The sequence below is a fragment of the Microcaecilia unicolor genome, chromosome 7 (genome assembly GCF_901765095.1).
Source record: "Microcaecilia unicolor chromosome 7, aMicUni1.1, whole genome shotgun sequence".
NCBI lineage: Eukaryota > Metazoa > Chordata > Amphibia > Gymnophiona > Siphonopidae > Microcaecilia > Microcaecilia unicolor.
In genome coordinates, this window is record NC_044037.1 from 137,829,803 (window position 1) to 137,852,866 (window position 23,064).

At 46.7% G+C, this 23,064-nt stretch overlaps 1 protein-coding gene across 3 annotated transcripts in view; it reads left to right on the forward strand.

The window, feature by feature from the left end:
• TBCCD1 (TBCC domain containing 1) overlaps nt 1-23,064 on the forward strand; it is a 467,458-nt gene that overhangs the window by 184,428 nt on the left and 259,966 nt on the right. For all 3 annotated transcript variants that reach the window (XM_030209751.1, XM_030209750.1, XM_030209752.1), the window contains exon 4: nt 15,832-16,198. In XM_030209751.1, the coding sequence (XP_030065611.1) occupies nt 15,832-16,198 (367 nt within the window). The remainder of the gene's footprint in view (nt 1-15,831; nt 16,199-23,064) is intronic.

The following is a 23,064-nucleotide window of genomic DNA, read 5'->3' on the forward strand; positions in this document are numbered from 1 at the left end:
CCCCTCCGGTACCGGTGGTGCTTGCGCCGGCTGGCCCATCGCCCGAGGTGAGGTCTCCGGCGTCGGTGCCGCGTGCGGTGCCGGCTGCCGTCGCCTCCCAGGAAGGCTCCCCGACTACGTCGGCGGAGGGAGCTTCGCCGATGCGGGCGAGGGAGTCTACCTCTCGACGCCCCCATCGTGGACGTGGCTCCGCGGAGTCGAGTCGGTCACGGTTGCAGACACAGGTCCGTGAACTTGTGTCTGACACCGAGGGTGAGGCCTCGTGGGAAGAGGAAGAAGACCCCAGATATTTCTCTGACGAGGAGTCTGAGGGTCTTCCTTCCGATCCTACTCCCTCTCCTGAAAGACAGCTTTCTCCTCCTGAGAGTCTGTCTTTCGCTTCCTTTGTCCGGGAGATGTCTACGGCCATCCCCTTCCCGGTGGTTGTGGAGGACGAGCCCAGGGCTGAAATGTTTGAGCTCCTGGACTATCCTTCTCCACCTAAGGAAGCGTCCACTGTTCCCTTGCACCATGTCCTAAAAAAGACATTGCTTGCGAACTGGACAAAACCATTAACTAATCCCCACATCCCCAAGAAGATCGAGTCCCAGTACCGGATCCATGGGGACCCAGATCTGATGCGCACTCAGTTGCCTCATGATTCTGGAGTTGTGGATCTGGCCCTAAAGAAGGCTAAGAGTTCTAGGGAGCATGCTTCGGCGCCCCCGGGCAAGGACTCTAGAACCTTAGACTCCTTTGGTAGGAAGGCCTACCATTCTTCTATGCTCGTGGCCAAAATCCAGTCTTACCAGCACTACACGAGCATACACATGCGGAACAATGTGCGGCAGTTGGCGGGCTTGGTTGATGCTCTCCCCCCTGAGCAGGCCAAGCCTTTTCAGGAGGTGGTCAGGCAGCTGAAGGCGTGCAGAAAATTCCTGGCCAGAGGGGTGTATGACACCTTTGATGTTGCGTCCAGGGCCGCTGCTCAAGGTGTGGTGATGCGCAGGCTCTCATGGCTGCGTGCCTCCGACCTGGAGAATAGAATCCAGCAACGGATTGCGGACTCGCCTTGCCGTGCGGATAACATTTTTGGAGAGAAAGTCGAACAGGTGGTAGAGCAGCTCCACCAGCGGGACACCGCATTCGACAAGTTCTCCCGCCGGCAGCCTTCAGCTTCTACCTCTACAGGTAGACGATTTTTCGGGGGAAGGAAGACTGTTCCCTACTCTTCTGGTAAGCGTAGGTACAATCCTCCTTCTCGACAGCCTGCGGCCCAGGCTAAGCCCCAGCGCGCTCGCTCTCGTCAGCAGCGTGCGACTCAGCAAGGCCCCTCGGCTCCCCAGCAAAAGCAAGGGGCGAGCTTTTGACTGGCTCCAGTAGAGCATAGCCGCTATCCAAGTGTCAGTGCCGGGCGACCTGCCAGTCGGAGGGAGGTTGAAAGCTTTTCACCAAAGGTGGCCTCTCATAACCTCCGATCAGTGGGTTCTCCAAATAGTCCGGCAAGGATACACCCTCAATTTGGCCTCAAAACCTCCAAATTGTCCACCGGGAGCTCAGTCTTACAGCTTCCAACACAAGCAGGTACTTGCAGAGGAACTCTCCGCCCTTCTCAGCGCCAATGCGGTCGAGCCCGTGCCATCTGGGCAAGAAGGGCTGGGATTCTATTCCAGGTACTTCCTTGTGGAAAAGAAAACAGGGGGGATGCGTCCCATCCTAGACCTAAGGGCCCTGAACAAATATCTGGTCAAAGAAAAGTTCAGGATGCTTTCCCTGGGCACCCTACTTCCCATGATTCAGCAAAACGATTGGCTATGCTCTCTGGACTTGAAGGATGCCTACACACACATCCCGATACTGCCAGCTCACAGACAGTATCTGCGATTTCAGCTGGGCACACGTCACTTCCAGTACTGTGTGCTACCCTTTGGGCTCGCCTCTGCGCCCAGGGTGTTCACAAAGTGCTTGGCTGTAGTAGCAGCAGCACTTCGCAGGCTGGGGGTGCACGTGTTCCCATATCTCGACGATTGGCTGGTGAAGAACACGTCCGAGGCAGGAGCCCTGCAGTCCATGCAGATGACTATTCGCCTCCTGGAGCTACTGGGGTTTGTGATAAATTACCCAAAGTCCCATCTTCTCCCGGCGCAGAGACTCGAATTCATAGGAGCTCTGCTGGATTCTCGGACGGCTCGCGCCTATCTCCCAGAGGCGAGAGCCAACAACTTGTTGTCCCTCGTCTCGCGGGTGCGAGCGTCCCAGCAGATCACAGCTCGGCAGATGTTGAGATTGCTGGGCCACATGGCCTCCACAGTTCATGTGACTCCCATGGCCCGCCTTCACATGAGATCTGCTCAATGGACCCTAGCTTCCCAGTGGTTTCAGGCTGCTGGGGATCTAGAAGACGTGATCCACCTGTCCACGAGTTTTCTCGAATCCCTGTATTGGTGGACGATTTGGTCCAATTTGACTCTGGGACGTCCTTTCCAAATTCCTCAGCCACAAAAAGTGCTGACCACGGATGCGTCTCTCCTGGGATGGGGAGCTCATGTCGATGGGCTTCACACCCAAGGAAGCTGGTCCCTCCAGGAACGCGATCTACAGATCAATCTTCTGGAGTTGCGAGCGATCTGAAACGCTCTGAAGGCTTTCAGAGATCGGCTGTCCCACCAAATTATCCAAATTCAGACAGACAACCAGGTTGCCATGTACTACGTCAACAAGCAGGGGGGCACCGGATCTCGCCCCCTGTGTCAGGAAGCCGTCAGCATGTGGCTCTGGGCTCGCCGTCACGGCATGGTGCTCCAAGCCACATATCTGGCAGGCGTAAACAACAGTCTGGCCGACAGACTGAGCAGGATTATGCAACCTCACGAGTGGTCGCTCAACTCCCGAGTGGTGCGCCAGATCTTCCAAGCGTGGGGCACCCCCTTGGTGGATCTCTTCGCATCTCGAGCAAACCACAAAGTCCCTCAGTTCTGTTCCAGGCTTCAGGCCCACGGCAGACTGGCATCGGATGCCTTCCTCCTGGATTGTGGGGAGGGCCTGCTGTATGCTTATCCTCCCATTCCTCTGGTGGGGAAGACTTTGTTGAAACTCAAGCAAGACCGAGGCACCATGATTCTGATTGCTCCTTTTTGGCCACGTCAGATCTGGTTCCCTCTTCTTCTGGAGTTATCCTCCGAAGAACCGTGGAGATTGGAGTGTTTTCCGACCCTCATCACGCAGGACGAAGGGGCTCTTCTGCATCCCAGCCTCCGGTCCCTGGCTCTCACGGCCTGGATGTTGAGAGCGTAGACTTTGCCTTTTTGGGTCTGTCAGAGGGTGTCTCCCGCATCTTGCTTGCTTCCAGGAAAGATTCCACTAAGAGGAGTTACTTCTTTCTATGGAGGAGGTTTGCCGTCTGGTGTGACAGCAAGGCCCTAGATCCTCGCTCTTGTCCTACACAGACCCTGCTTGAATACCTTCTACACTTGTCTGAGTCCGGTCTCAAGACCAACTCTGTAAGGGTTCACCTTAGTGCAATCAGTGCATACCATTACCATGTGGAAGGTAAGCCGATCTCAGGACAGCCTTTAGTTGTTCGTTTCATGAAAGGTTTGCTTTTGTCAAAGCCCCCTGTCAAGCCTCCTACAGTGTCATGGGATCTCAATGTCGTTCTCACCCAGCTGATGAAACCTCCTTTTGAGCCACTGAACTCCTGCCATCTGAAGTACTTGACCTGGAAGGTCATTTTCTTGGTGGCAGTTACTTCAGCTCGTAGAGTCAGTGAGCTTCAGGCCCTGGTAGCCCAGGCCCCTTACACCAAATTTCATCATAACAGAGTAGTCCTCCGCACTCACCCTAAGTTCTTGCCAAAGGTCGTGTCGGAGTTCCATCTGAACCAGTCAATTGTCTTGCCAACATTCTTTCCCCGTCCTCATTCCTGCCCTGCTGAACGTCAGCTGCACACATTGGACTGCAAGAGAGCATTGGCCTTCTATCTGGAGCGGACACAGCCCAACAGACAGTCCGCCCAATTGTTTGTTTCTTTTGATCCCAATAGGGGGGGAGTGGCTGTGGGGAAACGCACCATATCCAATTGGCTAGCAGATTGCATTTCCTTCACTTACGCCCAGGCTGGGCTGGCTCTTGAGGGTCATGTCACGGCTCATAATGTTAGAGCCATGGCTGCGTCGGTAGCCCACTTGAAGTCAGCCTCTATTGAAGAAATTTGCAAAGCTGCGACGTGGTCATCTGTCCACACATTCACATCTCATTACTGCCTGCAGCAGGATACCCGACGCGACAGTCGGTTCGGGCAGTCAGTTCTTCAGAACCTGTTTGGGCTTTAGGATCCAACTCCACCCCCCGAGGGCCCTGTTTGTTCTGTTCCAGGCTGCACTCTCAGTTAGTTGGTAAATTTTTTAGGTCAATCTCAGTTATGTCCTCGCCGTTGCGAGGCCCAATTGACCATGGTTGTTGTTTTGAGTGAGCCTGGGGGCTAGGGATACCCCATCAGTGAGAACAAGCAGCCTGCTTGTCCTCGGAGAAAGCGAATGCTACATACCTGTAGAAGGTATTCTCCGAGGACAGCAGGCTGATTGTTCTCACAAACCCGCCCGCCTCCCCTTTGGAGTTGTGTCTTCCCTTCTCTTATCTTGCTACATATGAGACTGGCCGGCTCAAGCCGGTTTCGGGCGGGAAGACGGCCGCGCATGCGCGGGGCGCGCGAGGGCTAGCAAAGGACTTTGCTAGTGAAGATTCCGATTGGAGGGGCTGCCGTGGACGTCACCCATCAGTGAGAACAATCAGCCTGCTGTCCTCGGAGAATACCTTCTACAGGTATGTAGCATTCGCTGTATAGTCACATCCCATTCATAGGAATCATTTAAATCATTGAACTGCTTTGGCAACATTATCCAGTTTTTCTTCAAACATCAGGGCTTGCAAGTCTTGAACCTTTTTACCTAGACTACGACATTTGTGCTCATTGCTTTCTATGTGCTTAGTGAGTTTAGGTGGTATTTAGGTGACCTTTCCCTTTGTCATCATGTTTATTCTGGGGGTGACTTTCTGAATTCCCTTGTTTCCTTTTGTCACCTCTGCCTTCTAGTTTAAATGTCTAGAAACATACTGACTGAATTTCTCCGAAAGATCCTTTTTTCCCATCACAGAAAGATGTAGCCCATCATTACAGTACAGCCTCTTATTTTTCCATGTATTACCCCATTCTCCTATGTATCTAAAACCTTCTTTACACCAAGACTCAAATGACTTATTGAATTCCATTGTTTTGCGTAGTCTTTCCTCTCCCTTCCCCCACGTGGGAGTTACTTCAGAAAAACCCACAGTCCGAACCAAAGATTTCAGTCCCTCCCCAAGCTTCTGAAACGCTGTCTGTGCTGTAGCTTGTTATTGTTGGCCAGGTCATTTGTCCCCATATGAATTACAACATCAGTATTTGAAGCCTTGCTCTTTTCTCGGATCACTTTCAGTATTTGGTCGGTACATCTGGTACCTGAGGATCCTGGAAGGAACTAGGCATCAATTCCATTGCTTTTCCAATAACCGAAGTGAGGCTTACCGGCATGTGGTTTCCAGCTTCTTCCCTGTCACCACTTTTGTGGAGGGGGACCACATACGCCATTCTGCAATCCCATGGAACCTCTCTCGTCGCCAAGTGTTTAATATATTTGTGGGAGATATTGCTGAAGGTTTGAAGGAAAGGTGTACCTTTTTGCATATGACACGAAAATAGCCAATAGAGTGGATACCCTGGAGGGAGTAGAAACAATGAGAAGGGATCTCCGAACCTTTGAATAATGGTCGAGAGTCTGGCAGTTAAAAATTTAATTGATGAATATATTCAGAAACCATAGTTCAAAAGAATATACTTAAAAATGTATAAATTTGTGCAAACTCAAAAAATATAAAAAATAATGAAAATAAAAAATAACCACTGTTTAAATAGATAATTTTGTGCTCAGTTTTTTTGGTGTGTTACTGTGACCCAATGAATTGAGAAGCATATACACACATTGCTCACATCATCGCACACCCTTCCTCCAGCCAGATATTGTCATCTAGTAGCAAACTAGACAAACAATATATAAACAAGTATTAAAACTACTTAGCATAGATAGGGTGTGGACAGATCTACTGGCCTTCACTCAATTCCCAAGTTGTAAATACAGCGCCCAAATTGATATTGGTTCACGAACGCTGCACTAAATTAGCGGTTCCTGTAACACTTTTTAATCCGAATCTGTGCAAAGGTGAATTTTCAAAATTCCCTGTTCCCAACATAGGCCATGTTTCACCAGTAAATCGGGGTCTTCAGGGGAACTGATCTACAAAAATAAAATAAAAACATTTAAAACCCCAAACTATACCTATTAATAAATCAAAAAGAAAATCTTAACAAATTACCTAAATTAGCTAAATCACTGAAGAACTTTTAATCAAAATTTGTTATACTCACTGTTCAGCAAAGCCAGGGAGGGACCCCATCCAACCCGGTCAAAAACCTACAAAAGAACGTCCACACATGCGCAATGGGAAACAGCTGATTCTCAAGCGCGGGAAATCAAAATTAGATCAGTGCTTGCCACTCAATTTCCCTGTTCAGGCCACTAGGACCACTGTATGCCATTGGTAAATGAATTCCTGTTCTTTTCTAAGGAGAATCCGAGGTACATCCTCCCCTAAAGGCAAGTAAATTTGTAAAAGAACAACAAATTTCAAATTTTTTATTTCGTGTTGAGCTTGCAACCAGTGGTCTACGAGTGGTGCCTCTCGTTTATTGTTCCTCAAATTACTCAAATGCTCCCCGATCCTTTGTTTGATCCTTCTATTAATGTGCCCTATGTACCATTTAGTACAGGGGCATACTATACCGTATACAACTTGAGAAGAATTGCAATTTGTGGAGCCCTTAAGAAAATAAGGTTTCCCCGTACCAGGATTAGTGACCATAGTAGCCTGCCAAGCATGCTGACAATATACACATCGGCCACAACTTGTGTGGCCATTCATTCCAGATGTATCATAACTTTCAGAAGGATCAAAATTTCCCCCAGATTTCAGTCTCGAGTATAGGCAAACATAGGTTTTTGGTCAAAACCATGGGACGCAAGCATAGACCAGTGTTTGTTGATAATCTTCCTGATGGCAGTTGTTTGACGGGAGTGTGGTAATACACAAACAAGTCTTTCATTGTGTTCTGGTGATTTAGATGGCGGATTCACCAGCCAGTGTCGATTGACATTTTTAGCTCTTTTGAAGGCTTTCCTGATAACTTTATTAGGATAGGCTCGATTCTTAAACCTATATATAGATCAGCAGCACATTTCTTAAAGCTCTCATCAGAAGTAGGCAGTTTCTTGATACGCAAAAATTGGCCCATTGGTATGCTATTCGTAGAGGCTATTGGGTGATAGCTATGATAATGTAATAGAGTGTTAGAGTCTATAGTTTTTCGGTTTACCTCTGTCATGAACCTCCCTTCCTGAATATGGATGGCAATATCCAAATAATTGATGGACTGGTCTCCAATTAAAGTTTCAAACATAATATTTCTATCCACTGAGTTCAAATAGTGGAAAAATTGTTGGAGCTCTGTTTTTGTACCAGCCCATAAAATTTAATGCCAAGAAGTATAGAGTGATGCCCTTGGGGTGCAGAAACCCGAAAGCGAGATACCGAATAGGAAGGGAGAGATTAGTAAGTTCGACTCAGGAGAGAGACCTTGGGGTGTTGGTGTCTGAGGATCTGAAGGTGAAGAAACAATGCGACAAGGCAATGGCCGTGGCCAGAAGGATGCTAGGCTGCGTAGAGAGGGGCATAACCAGCATAAGAAAGGAGGTGTTGATGCCCCTCTACAAGTCATTGGTGAGGCCCCACTTGGAGTATTGTGTTCAGTTTTGGAGGCCTTATCTTGCTAAAGATGTAAAAAGACTGGACGTGGTGCAAAGAAAAGCTACAAAAATGGTATGGGATTTGCATTGCAAACTGTACGAGGAGAGACTTGCCGACTTGAACGTGTATACCTTGGAGGAAAGGAGAAACAGGGGTGACATGATAGATACGTTCAAATGTTTGAAAGGCATTAATCCGCAAACGAACGTTTTTCAGAGACGGGAAGGCGATAGAACTAGAGGACATGAATTGAGGTTGAAGGGGGGCAGACTCAGGACTAATGTCAGGAAGTATTTTTTACAGAGAGGGTGGTGGATATGTGGAATGCCCTCCTGCGGGAGGTGGTGGAGATGAAAATGGTAATGGAATTCAAACATGCGTGGGATAAACATAAAGGAATCCTGTTTAGAAGGAATGGTTCCATGGAATCTTAGCAGAGATTGGGTGACAACGCTGGTAATTGGGAAACAAAACGGGAGCTGGGCAGACTTCTACGGTCTATGCCCTGATCGTGACTGAATAGATAGGGATGGACTGGAGTGTAAATTTTAAGGGGCTTCAATGGTAGCTTCAGAACCTTTAGTACAGGAACAGTTCTGGCACAGACTTTTATGGTCTGTGCCGTGAGAAAGGCAGGGACAAATCAAACTCGGGTATGCATATAAAGTATCTTGTTGGGCAGACTGGATGGACCGTACAGGTCTTTAACTGCTTTCACTTACTATGTTACTATGTTGGAACCTGTCAGGACTCTCAAGGCTAAACCTGGATTTGTGAGCCCTTGGACCACTGCCGAGGAGCGGCAGCGGCAGGCAAAACCCCCCAACCAGCACTGGGCTAGCACACCAGCAAGGGAGGGACTGCAGATGCAGATAAGCCAGAACACACAGACTGGAACACACTGGACTGGAACTAGGCTTCACCTACACTTGATTGCTGTTCCCCAGGGGTTGAGCCCCTGGGTGCAGGCAGCCGGCAGGACTTAGAGGAAAGCTGGTACTGGAGCAAGCAGGCTGGAACACCAAGAAATTCACACTAGAAAAGATTCTTAAACAAGCTTGGCCAAAACAGGGTTCAGGATAAGAATCAGGATTCAGGATTTCCAAACAGGCTTGGCTGGAAGGAAACTGAAAGCAAGCAGGGCAGACACAAGCAAGAGGGGAACTGAAGCTGAAGACAACCAGCCACAAACAGAGGAAGAACGGTTACTATACAGGGTAAAGGACTTTAAGACAAGCTTGACTAACCAGGGTAGGGCAGAAGCCCAAGGTGAACAGGGAACCAAACAAGACAGACTACACAGGACACAAAGCTAGGCTACACAGACAAGAACTAGGGCAATGACTGAAAACTGCCAAGCAGCCACCAAGAAATATATACATACAAGCAATAAAGCTAGACTGAAAGCAGACAAACAAACAGAACATAAAGGCTAAAGTACACACATGCACCAAGATCTAAACACAGAACAGGACAGGGCTAAAGTACACACAGGCACCAAGAAATAAGCACAGAACAGAACAAGGCAAGAGTGCAACTGCACACTGGTCACCTCGAGACCCTTGGCAATGCAAAGTCCCTGCTGAAAGGGCCAGGTGCCTAATAAAGGCAATCAGCAGCTGAGGCTTAGCTGCAGGAATCGGAATCTCAAGGCAGCTAAGGGTGAGGCTAGCTGCCAAACTTCCAACCAAGTCTAGAGGGCTAGAATATCTGGACCGGACTGGAATGAAAGTCTGGAATGTGTAGGGAGACAGCAAGACAGTCTATGGGAGCCACCGGTTCTGGCCACCAAAGGGCGAGGTGAGCACAGCCAAGGAAAATAGTCACCATCGTGACAGAACCCTTGAACTCTGTTCCTAAGTTAAGTGTGTGAGCAAAGATGGAACATATAGATAGTAAAGAGAGTAAGAAGAGTTAGAAAGTAAGGTGACTAATTTAAAGGAAGTTGCAGATGAGGTCAGAGAGATGGTTAAATAATATCTCAGCCAGGGTAGGAGTGGATAAACACGTGCTGCTACAGTATGTGAAGCCCGTGTCACTCTTTGTGTGAGTGAGACTAACAAGTTAGTTACTTCTTCCATTAAAGGCCTGTTTGAAGAGCCAAGCTTTCACCTGCGTCCTGAAGTAGAGATAGTCTTGTGTTAAGTGAAACCTTTCAGGTGGTGCATTCCAGAGTGTGTGGGCTACTCTGGAGAAGGCTCGCTTGCGGGTATCACATCGTGTAATGTCTTTTGAAAAGGATGTTGTTAATGATAGTCCTTGAGAGGGTCTTAGTATCCTTGGCGGTGTGTCGAGGATCATCCTATTCTTCAGGTACTCAGGGCCATTTCCTTTAAGGGCCTTGAAGATCAGACATAGTTCTATTCCACAGGTCTTTACAGTTTCTAAACAACACCCAAAGATATGCAGAAGTCAATCCCCATATACGCCCAATATGGACAGCATATGAAACACCCACCATGCCCATTCCAGTTGCCCCCTTCCCATCCTCCCTACCCCCACCAACATCTCCGCCACAGCATGTCATGGCAGAAAATAGGTCTCATTTAATGTATGGGGTCCCTCATCTCCCCACCATTTACAGAAACAAGCCCACATAATATGCATGTGTAGAAAAACTAAAGAATCATCCATAGGGAACTTGAATGGAGAACCATCTCCTCATCTAAAATAGTGATAAACACAGCATAAGAGCTTAAATAAGCAAAACATCAGTGAATGAGTCAGTGGTCTGGCAAAGATTTCTCACAGAGGCTCTGCACGTTTTGCAGTGCTGCTTCAAATGTGTCATAAGAGGACCATTGTCCATTCATATAAATTTTCAAGATGGCTGGGTAAAGAAGCAGGAATCTGATCTTCTGGTTGTAAAGTTGTGCACAGAGAGGGATGGACTTCCTCCAACGGTCCTGCAAAGCAACCGAATATTCTTGAAATATTTTAATAGTTTCACCTTCTTACTGCAAAGTGTCTAATTTGACTGTAGCTTTGTAGAATCTCAACTTTATGTAGATAATTGTTCACTTTAATGATGACCACTCACGGTCTGCATTATCCTTCCTGGATGTAGCCTATCCAGTGGGCCCTCTGTAGGCATAGAGGGCCTGCACTGTCCGAAAGCTCAAATTCTGATTTCAGACAGCGTTCTAATTTAGAAGACAAAGAATGTTCAGCAAAGTGCTCCAGAAATCCCCAAATCCATAAGTTACTTTTGCGTGACCAGTTCTCAAGGTCATCCAGTTTGGTCACATATTCTCGGACCTGCTTCTCTATGCACAGACGCATCTTCCAGAGAGGACACCCACCTCTCCAGTTCACCGGTGCAGGTAAACAAGTGTCAACAAGAAGGGCCTCCACATTTTCTAGTTGCCCAGACAAATGTTCCAAGCGGGGGTCCAATGCTTTTCCTACTGCAGCAATATACTGGGTCAGCTGATGCTTCATGAACATCCTGTTCTCCACCATTTTGGTCTCTGGTCTGGATTTTGTTTGTGTCTTCCTTTTGCCCTTTCCCGGACAACCCCCTTCGTAAAAATTTGTCCTTATGCTCTGCCACAAATTCCGCGGTACATAGATGTCACTGGGGGGGGGGGGGGGGGGGGTTCTGTTCAGTCTGATGGAAGGTTACAATGATGTGGGACCCCGGAGAGAGAGAGAGATTCATGTTGTCCTCTCCACACTACATCACATGACTCTTTTTTTCATGACAGACATATTAATCAATTTTCTATGTGGTTTTTTTTTTCACAGCTTGTATTTATAACAGATATGGTTTAAAGACTTGTTCACACCAATCAAATACAAATTAACAGAACAATGAGTTTTTTTAGTTTTATGCCCCCCCTCCCCACCCTCCTCTCACCCCCCCAGCCCACCCGTTGTCCATCTCCCATCCCAAGCAGAAAACTAAACATGTTCGGTTTGTTGCTTGCCACTTTCATGGTTAATGTTCCCTTTCCCTCCCCCCTCCGCATCCCCCCATCCTTTAGCAACACCAAAGAGTACATTGGCTTAGATTGCGTTCCCAGTCTCTCCTATTTAACCACACTTTCCGTTCAATTATGCACCACAAACCAATAATCCCCTGCCACAGTATCCTTGCGGCAAGGGGTCCCATGAGAGAGAGAAAGAAGAAAAAAAAAAACCCTATTATAAACCATTTAATACCAAACTTCGCGTGCGCGGAGACAAGGACTGAACATAAGGACCCCAAATCTCCAGGAAACGTGTTCTTTTCTTTTGGGAGGGTCCCACCGCCCTGCGCTCATGCAACAGCTCGTGGAATCTGTTCCTCCAGTGCCAGAAGTCTGGTGGGGCCACGCTCAACCACCCATGCATGATCACTTTTTTCCCCATCAAGCAGGCCTTGCGTATCAACTGTCGTGCCCCCCCCCCCCCCCCCCGCTGGAACACAAAAAGTTCATATTTATCAAATAAAATCCCCAAAGGCGTGTAATTAATTCGTGATTTAACTAAGCCCTCCAAGTACTGTATGATCATGTTCCAATACCTTTGTATAACAGGGCACTCCCAGAGGCAATGATAAAGAGTGCCGTCCTTCTGCTGACAGTTGGCGCAAAGCGGGTCCGACACCCCTCCCATTTTGAACACCTGTTGTCTAGTCATGTAAGCTTTGTATAAATATACGAAACTGACATTCCCTTAGACAGGCGTTCACCGAAATCCCAGGTATACGGGACACCAACTTTGTGTAATCTAAAGCTAAATTGGGTCTTTGCATGTCCCATGCCCATCGGGCAGTGATTACGGCGGTAGGTTTCTGCGGGCCCAGCTCCCCTAGTAGCTTGTGCAGGTTCGATATTGAGAGCCTCGTTCCTGGGCTCGCCTTGTAAAACTCTCTTACTTTTCTCCCATGTCCATTATTCAGGTGTTCCATATTTAGTGATCGGACATAATGAGCTAATTGCTGATATGCAAACTCATAACTAGCAGTGATGCCTACCCCCAGCGCCCCCAGGCTTAGTAGACCCCCTTCTGTCCCCAATACATGTTCCAATCTGATTATTCCCATAGATGCCCATCGTCGAAATATCTTATTGTCTGACCCAGGTGAAAATGATGGGTTGCCTTGCAGTGGCAAGATATCGGATGTGTCCGCTTCCAAACCCCAATACCCGTTTAAGTCCCTCCAGACCGCCCTCATTGGACCCAACAACAGACTGCTCTTAAATTTTTTTGGCACCGAACTCCGTGGGCCGTGAAGTAGATAATGTAAGTGATATGGCGCAAAGAAGGCCTGTTTCAGCTGCCGTGGCGTAAAATCTTGTGTCTCAAGCAGCCAGTCTCCCAAATGTCTTAACAGACAAGCTTGATTGTATTTTTTTATATCTGGGAGACCTATACCTCCCTATTTCCACGAACCTACTAATACTTCCAGTGATAATTTGGGCTTCCCCCCCCCCCCCCCCCCCAAATGAACTTTCTTAAATGCTGATAGAATTGCTTAAGATCTTTGTTTTGCAATCTCAGCGGTAGCACCTGTAGAATGTATAACCACCTGGGGAATTCTGCCATACGGAACAGCTGGACCCTCCCGTGTAACGAAAGCGGTAATACTGCCCATTTTTGCAACCTATATCGCATATTGTCCAATAGCCTAGTGAAATTGAGATTGTAAAAAGCTGTCGTTTTCATGGACACTTGTACCCCGAGATATTTGAAGTTATCTGTAGCCCACTTTAATGGGAATCCCACCCCCCACTCCCCCCTCACTGTGTCCGTGGCGGTTAATGCCAGGGATTTTGAAAAATTGATTTGGAATCCTGCGAAATCCCCATTTTCTCTGAACAATTCTAACAATGCGTCTAGAGATTTCCTGGGGTCAGTAAGATGTACCAAAATGTCATCCGCGAATGCGGATATCTTGAATCCCATCTTACCCCATGCTACTCCAACTATCTCCGGATGCGACTCAATTTCCCTTATCAAGGGATCCAGCGTCAGAACAAACAATAATGGAGAAAGGGGACATCCCTGCCTCACTCCTCTCCTTATCTGAAATGTCTGCGACCTTTCACCATTAATCCACTGGAAAGCCTGAGGGCTCGAATAAAGCGCTCGCACTGCATTTCGGAAAAAACCCTCCACACCAATTCTCTGCATTACTGCAAACAGGAACTGCCATACCACCCGATCAAAAGCCTTCTCTGCGTCAAAACTAACAAGCAGAGAAGGCTGTCTCTGCTCCTCCACTCTCTCTAACGAGGCAATGAGAGCCCTCACATTACTTACCACTGATCTGCCCCTTACAAACCCCACTTGTGGTGCCGCCACTAGGTTTGGGAGCACTCGTGCCAACCGGTTCGCTAAAATTTTTGCGTAAAGTTTAACATCACAATTTAACAGTGATATTGGTCTATAGGAACCCATTTCCTCTGGGTCTTTACCCGGTTTCAACAGCACGATCATTTTAGCCATATTAAAAGTCTCTGGGGCCGACCCTGAAGCCGCCATAGAATTGAATAGATTCAGCAAAGGCGGAATCACCTGTTCTGTAACAATTTGTAAAAAGCCATGCTGTATCCATCTGGCCCTGGTGCCTTATGGATGTCACTCTGTTGGAACGCTAGAATTAATTCCCCCTCCTCAATAGGGGCATTGAGATATTCTTTCTGTGACTCTGACAGTTTTGGGAGATCCACATTATCTAAAAACAAAGTACTGTCAGACACTATGTCCGCATCCTTCCTGTACAGACCCGCATAATACTGTCGGAAGCTTTCCATTATCTCCTGCTCCAATCTAATTTGTCCAATATTTTTTGAAATTTACAGTTTACCGACTGTTCCACTGCCTCCGACACTTCTCTTATTATATCCGCCGCCCATTGCGAGCTCGGAGTCGGAGACGGCGGTTGGCTCTTATCCGCCATCTTGGCCTCCGCTCCGCACCCTTTCTCACGGCTGTCTTTTTTCATCACTTTGGACGCCATACCCCTTGAATCCGTTACCTCTCTGCCACTCTCGCTCTGTGCTTTGCGCTAAGGTGAGAATTGCATCGTTTCGGGGGGAATATCAGCTGATTCTGAACAGCGGCTCTGTCGGGCGCTTCGGAGCAGCGTGTCCACGCGTCCTCACTCCTCCATAGCCCAACCGGAAGTCTTTTCTATGTGTTTTAAATGTAATATTTTTTTTGCATTTCTGTTTATCAATTTAAATTTGTAAGTGATGTTTAGTTTAGTTTAGTTTTTTTTTTAATTTAAATGTATTATTTACTATCAATGTTTTTACAGTCAAGTTTTACCCCTGATGCAGCTCATGCAGGGTGAAACACAACCATGTTGGGCATAATTTTAATTGAGTTTCTAATAACTTCTGTTTTATCTATCCACCATGTCTGCTTTTGTGATTTCTCTTCACTGATATTGGGTGCCCAAGTGTCCAAACAGGATAGGCTCTAACCCCACATTACTGGGGTGCTTATAGGTAGGTGCTGTGTTGTAGATTTACCTCCTAGGTGTTTTGCAGCTTACAAATTGTTTTCTATATGGCTTGTCTTTCTGTGTCATTTGTTATACTGCAAGTAAATGTATATGTTTAAGCTGTTTGCAGTTGCAGTTAACTTGTATTATTACTATTATTTTTAACACAGAAAGGATAGTGTAGTACAGAACAAAGGGAAGGGTTTCCTGTCCAAGTCCCTATAGCTCTTGCAGCTAAGCAACCTTAAAAGCATGGTCTTAGGACAATCTGTTGGTCAGGATGGGAACTGCCCTCAGGATCTCTAAATACTGCCCTTGCAGCATTCCTAACCCTTGTTGGGAGCTTGAGGGCTAAGTGCTAATCTCACACATGATATCACAGAGCAGCCTAACATTATTTTTTTTCACAAGGTAGATTGTACTACCAGACTGCTATTGTGTCATATATTTAAGGACTATGGTAAGAATATTATTACTTGGTCAACATACTGTTCTTAATTGCTGTTTTGTTTTTGTAGAATTGGGATGATTACAGTCACCTGTCCTTCATACTGACTCATCTGGCAGATCTTCTGGAACTTCTACTGGATCCAGACCAGCTCACAGTCTCTTGTCATTCAACCCACACCAGCTTGCTGCCTCTTGAGGCAATTCAAGCTTTGAGCTTCCTCATTGAAGGCACGGTGGACAAGAACAGGACAGTTTACTTACTCCATGAGCTGGCACTATGGAATCCTCTACAGGCAAACAGCGGCTACTCAAAGATCTCCAAAACCTTCTCTCTTCACAAGCTGCAGGCATGGCTCAAGTACTCCCTTATCTTGAACCCATTTGGAGCTTCAGCTTGTATCAAGTCTGGGAAGAAACTGGCATGGGCACAGCAAGGTACAACAAAGGAAACCTACATAGTTCTTGTAGTTTCACTCAACATTATTAGGATTTATTTAACGCCTTTTTGAAGGAATTCACTCAAGGTGGTGTTCATTAAGAATAAATCAAACATAAGCAATAGACAATTACAGCAGTGAAAATATTCAAATAGCAATACAAAGTGTGGCATAGTTTGCTACTTATAATGTCAACACAATATGTAGTAGACATTTAATTGACAGTGTAGGGTATAAGCAAAGATGGAACATATAGATAGAAGAGTTAGAAAGTAAGATGACTAATTTAAAGAAAGTTGAACATGAGGTCAGAGAGATGGTTAACAGATAGGTAAGAGAGTAAGAGGAGTTAGAAAATAAGATGACTAATTTCCATAGTCTTTTCCACTTAGTTTTAAAAACTTTGTACCACAGCATTAACACATAGAATCTACCAGGGACTGCAGGATCCAGTTTAGTCTTCCCACCCACCCCTAGGACAACTCTTCATTTATAGTCAGTTATTGTAATTTGGGTAATAAGCAAGGAGTGCTCTTACAGAGTTTTAAATACATTTCATTACCATCTAAGAAGGAAACACTAAATAAATCATACAATATACTATATAATCTAAAAGACACTTTTATATTAGACAAATATCCTTAATACTGTATCAAGCTTTAAATTATTGAAAAATTCAAAAACACTAAGATGGAGTCAGCAGTCCAGCAGCAAGAGGGGTGCTATCCAGTCTTTTGCATTGAGTGTCATGTGTATGATTATCTCCCAGTTGGTGAGATGTCATATGTGTGTGCCCAATGCAAAGATCTCCTAGCTCTCAGAGAACGTGTCCGTTCTCTTGAGGCTAGAGTAGCAGACTTGGTGGAGCTGAGGGAGACAGAGAGATACATAGAGGAGACCTACAGGGATGTTGTAGAGAAGTCCCACCTCCAGTCTGGTAGCCCTTGTGCTACCTTGGAGGAGGGAGGTCTCCTAGAAGGAGAGCATCACCCTGGTGAAGAAGGAAGTACTCCTGTAGCCAGGACTTGCCCACCAGGGAATGTACTATCCTCTCGCACCGAGGATATGTCTCCAAGTGCTGCCCAGGAGAGAAAGGTTAGGACAGCTGTTGTAGTTGGTGATTTGATCATTAGGCATATAGATAGCTGGGTGGCTGGTGGACGTGAGGATCGCCTGGTGACTTGCCTGCCTGGTGCGAAGGTGGCAGATCTCACGTGCTGGGGAGGAGTCGGCTGTCTTGGTACATGTGGGTACCAATGACATAGGAAAATGGGGGAGAGAGGTTCTGGAAGCCAAATTTAGGCTCTTAGGTAGAAAGCTCAAATCCAGATCCTATAGGGTAGCATTTTCTGAAATGCTACCCATTCCATGCGCAGGGCCCAAGAGACAGGCAGAGCTCCGGAGTCTCAATGCATGGATGAGACAATGGTGCAGAGAGGAGGGTTTTAGATTTGTTAGGAACTGGGCAACATTCTGGAGAAGGGGAGCCTATTTCAAAAGGATAGGCTCCACCTTGACCAGGGTGGGACCAGGCTGCTGGCATCGGCATTTAAAAAAGAGATAGAGCAGCTTTTAAACTAGAAATGGGGGGGATGGCCGACAGTTGCTCAAACGCGCATGGATCGGGATAAGGTATCTTTCAAAGATATCACCAAACAGGGAAGATAGGGTATCCTGATAGTGAGGTTGCAAAAGAGACCCTAGTAGATCAGGAGTCCTTAAATAAAAATAATCAGACAGACGATTGCAAATTATTACTGTGAAGTACTGAGGATGATGTAAATAGGAACAACAAACATAGTTTGAAATGTCTATATGCGAATGCCAGAAGCCTAAGAAATAAGATGGGAGAGTTAGAATATATTGCACTAAATGAAAAATTAGATATAATAGGCATCTCTGAGACCTGGTGGAAGGAGGATAACCAGTGGGACACTATCATACCGGGGTACAAATTATTTCGTAGTGATAGGGTGGATCGAATTGGTGGAGGGGTAGCATTGTATATTAACGAGAGCCTTGAATCAAATAGATTGAAAATTCTGCAGGAAACAAAACACTTCTTGGAATCACTGTGGATTGAAATTCCATGTGTAAAGGGGAAAAGGATAGTTATAGGAGTGTACTACCGTCCGCCTGGCCAGGATGAACAGACAGATGCAGAAATGTTAAAGGAAATTAAGGATGCAAACAAACTGGGCAACACAATAATAATGGGTGATTTCAGTTACCCCGAGGTAAAATTCCTTGATGAAATCAAGGCCAGCTTTATGGAGCAGCTGGTATAGTAGCCGACGAGAGAAGGAAAAATTCTAGATAGTCCTTAGTGGAGCACATGATGTGGTGCGAGAGGTAATGGTGCTGGGGCCGCTTGATAACAGTGATCATAATATGATTTTTAACTGCTCAGCTAAACTTGTGATCTCATAATCTGTGTTTCCTAACTAACTGCTTAGTGGCTATTTCTAATTGATATCTGTACTCTATGTAACTGATTTTAAAACTGCTTATTGGCTATTTGTATTTGATAGTTGATAATCTAGGAACTGGATTTAACAAGTGCTTTAAAATCGGTAGTAGTTTCTCTTGTATTTTTTTTTTCCCCTCTGCTTCCATTCTGTGTGAAACTCCTCCCCTCCCCCATCTGCTTTTGTTGTAAGGTAATTGCATAGCACAGGTGGAGCTTTTCTCTCCACGTGGTTTTTGTCTCTACACCAGTGTTGCCAGGTGGGCGGTTTTACCGCCCAATTGGCGGTTTTCCGCGACCCGCCGCAGGAAATTTTTGCCCGCGGCGGGTTGCGGTTTTTTGGGCTTCTTTTTTGTCTTTTGGGCGGTTTTTTGGCGGTTTTTTTTTTTTTGCTGCGGGGGCGGGGTTAGTGACGGTTTGGGCGGGGTTAGTGACGTTCTGGGCGGGGTCGATGACAGGGAGGCGGGGCCGATGATGGCGGGGGTGATGACGCGGGGGTGGGGGTGTCAGGGGCGGGGTTTGAGTTTGGGCGGGTTTTGGGCTGGATTTAGGCTGGTTTGGGTGGGAAAAAAATTTTCCACCTGGCAACCCTGCTCTACACAGAACAGAAGCTGGACTTGGATCTGGGTGCTCTCAGATAAGATTATTTTCTGATTCCCCCCACCTTACACTTGTGGCTCTGGACAACTCTCTTCCCCCCCCCCCCCCCCCCCCCCCCCCTGCCAATCCTAGTTTGTCACTGTATTTCTATTATACCAGGAAAAAAAAACAACCCTATTTTTAACTGCTCAGCTAAACTTGTGATCTCATAATCTGTGTTTCCTAACTAACTGCTTAGAGAATAACATGGGAGCGGGTAAACACGGTAAAAGTGTGGGAATGGCAGAAAATTTCAAAGTTTTACGGTAAACAGAGGTTATTTCCCCACCCTGTGGGAGTGGTAATAACCCCTGCACCCACGGTAAATCGGACGCCTTCCTTTTTACTATCTGTTCTGCTCATTTTGAAGTTGTTGCTACTAGTCGGCTGCTTGCACCGCCTCCTCCCAGTCTGAAATTTACTATTAGCGTGCAGGCACGCAGACGAAGCATGCCCAAAACAGCAGGAGGTGGTGGAGATGAAAACGGTAACGGAATTCAAACATGCGTGGGATATGCATAAAGGAATCCTGTGCAGTAGGAATGGATCCTCAGAAGCTTAGCCGAAATTGGGTAGCGGAGCAGGTGGGGGAAGAGAGGTTGGCGGTTGGGAGGTGAGGATAGTGGAGGGCAGACTTATACGGTCTGTGCCAGAGCCGGTGATGGGAGGCGGGACTGGTGGTTGGGAGGCGGGAAATACTGCTGTGCCCTGAAAAAGGCAGGTACAAATCAAGGTAAGGTATACACATATGAGTTTATCTTGTTGGGCAGACTGGATGGACCATGCAGGTCTTTTTCTGCCGTCATCTACTATGTTACTATGTTACTAAGAGAGGACTCCTGATTAGCCTTTCTTGAGTCTTCCTTCCTCTGTTTCATTCCCAATTCCCAATGGCGCAGGAGTAGGAGATATAATAGGGCAGCTCAGCAACTGAAAGAAAGGACTCTAGTCCCTGGGCTGCTTCTCCTTTATCAGCGGCGCTCAGCACATGCAGAGAGAAAAGACAGCTGAGAGAGAGACCTCATTTCCCTGCCTTGAAGACCCAGCCTGCCTCCTGTTCCTGTTCCTCTCCCGATCCTCATACCAAGCAAGCCACTGAAGCCAGTGAGGGAAGAATCTTCAGTGGGTTGAATTTCATTGAGGAGTCTGGAGCTAGCGTGCGCGAGGCCAGTTTTATTCACAGGGTGGCCCTTTCTGAAGATCAATAAGCTGCTTATTGCAATGTCTGCATCCAAGAGAACTTTAAGTGTAAGAAAGATTAGAAAATGAAAAACTTAGCTAGCATGAAACTTGTCTGTGTGTGTGAGTTTTATTTTCTTTCACAACAGGGAACGTGAGCCACGTGGCAGCTGCACCAAAATGCAACGCATAAGGGCAGAGCAACAGATGCTTAAGAGATTTGTGGTTGTGCTGGACTGGTCAGATAACTGGATCAAAGACAAGAGTTTATGTGTCCTTTTGATTGTATGTGCTGTAGTAAACGCCATGATGTGTGCTGTGGCAAGTAAAGGTAATGCTTCCTGAAAGGCACATAATGGAAATATTATTTTTTTAAATCGGGGGCCTGTAGTTGAGAACAGACTGAGGTCTAATAAAGTGGTGTCTTAGATTATTACTGCATGCCATTTCAGTGCTTTGGCAATCTAGCTAGATGGCTAATATATTAATTTCTCTTTAGTGAAAATGCTGTCATGTAAAAAGATTTAAATATAAAATCAACTGTTTGAGGCTTCTGTGGATGGGGACAGAGTTCCCGGGGACGGGAACGGATTTCACGGGGACAGGGGTGGGGATGGGGACAGAGTTCCTGGGGACGGGACGGGGACAAACTTTATCCCCGATTCATTCTCTAATTCTACCTTACTTTTTAAATAATCAGGGTTTTTGCTGCTGTTCTTATAGAAATAAGAACTAGAAAGTTTCAAGAACTGCAAGATAACCTAAGATAATGCTAATAAAATATGAAAGCACTTTTTCACGATTGTGTCCTCGGTATGCACAGATGCATCTTCCAGAGAGGACACCTGCCGCTCCAGTTCACCGGTGCAGCGGGTAGTGTTAGCAAGCAGGGCCTCCATGTTTTCTAGTGACCCAGTCAGTCTGGCTTACAAAATTTAAGAAATATCATTCTGAGTCAGACCAAGGGTCCTGTAGTAAGTGCAAAAGAGAAACAGAAATCACATAGATCTAAGATATAGTAGCTGACGACAGATAAAGACCATCCAGTCTGTCCAACAAGATAAACTCTTAGAATACGGTATGAAGTTGTCATGTCCAATCGCAGTAACTAGTAGTGAGCCAGGAAGTGGAGACAGGCGCCCAACGAAGCTCCTGTCGTCATCACCTGGACTGACTGCCATTCCCTGAGAGTTGGGCCCTCAGGTTCAGGTGGCAAGCCCTCAGAAGGGGCAGAAGCCAAGGCGCAGGCAGGATACCAGGCATGGGTCATGTCAGGCAGTGAACAAGGCGTAGTCAGGAGACCCAGCGTGGGTCAGGTCAGGCAGCCGGCAAGGCAAAGTCAGGATTATCATAAGTACATAAGCACTGCCACGCTGGGAAAAGACCAAAGGTCCATCATGCCCAGCACTCTGACTCCGACAGCAGCCAATCCAGGCCCCAAGAACCTGGCAAAAACCCAAATTTTAATAACGACCAATGGACTTTTCCTTCAGGAATCTGTCCAGACCCCCTTTAAACTCAGCAAGACCAGCTGCCATCACTACCTTCTCTGGCAATGAGTTCCAGAGTCTAACCACGTGCTGAGTAAAGAAAAACTTTCTCCGATTTGTTTTAAACCTACCAAATTCTAATTTCATCTTCTGTCCCCTGGTTCTATTATTCTTAGAAAGAGTAAACAAACGCTTCACATCTGTCCGCTCTACCCCACTCATTATTTTGTAGACCTGTATCATATTTCCCCTCAGCCGCCTTTTCTCCAGGCTAAAGAGTCCAAGCCTTCTTAATCTCTCCTCATAAGGTAGCGTCCCATCCCTTTTATCATTTTTGTCGCCCTTCTCTGCACCTTCTCCAATTCCTTTATATCTTTTTTAAGATGAGGCAACCAGAACTGAACACAATACTCCAGGTGCGGTCGCACCATGGAGCGATATAACGGCATTATAACTTGTTTTCCATCCATTTTCTAATAATACTCAACATTCTGTTCGCCTTCTTAGCCGCCGCAACACATTGAGTTGAAGATTTCAACGTCCTATCCTCGATGACTCCCAGATCCCTTTCTTCCTTGTCATCAAGCAGATGCAGCCATTACAGATGGCAGAGGGAGATAGAGAGCACACTTTTTTCAGTGCCTCATACCAGCTTGCTCCACTGCCTCTCTTCAGTATTCTCTATCTCCCCTAGCAGAGTGGCTGCAGCTTCTTCGAGCTCCATCTAAAATCTGCCTGGAGGTTGCTCCTGTGCTTTTGCCAGTTGTTAGCAGGGGTGTTGGAGGCTATAGCAGCTTCACTTTAAAGGCACATAGGTTGGCCCTTTCCCTGCCTTACCCATACCTCCGTGGATGTGGACACATTGCTTAGCTTTCCCTGTCCTTCCCCACCAACAGTGGATGCAGGCACATAGGTTCGCCCTTTCCCTGCCTTTCCCACTCACCTGAGCCTCCGGAGTTCTATTTACCTCTGCTTTCCTCACAGCGTTAAAAAAAAACCAAAAGCGCTTAGACGCTGGAACAGAGGTTTTTCCTTGCCTTTTTCTGTGGGACCGGCGCGGTGATACTCGATCCAGTGAGGTAGGAGTGT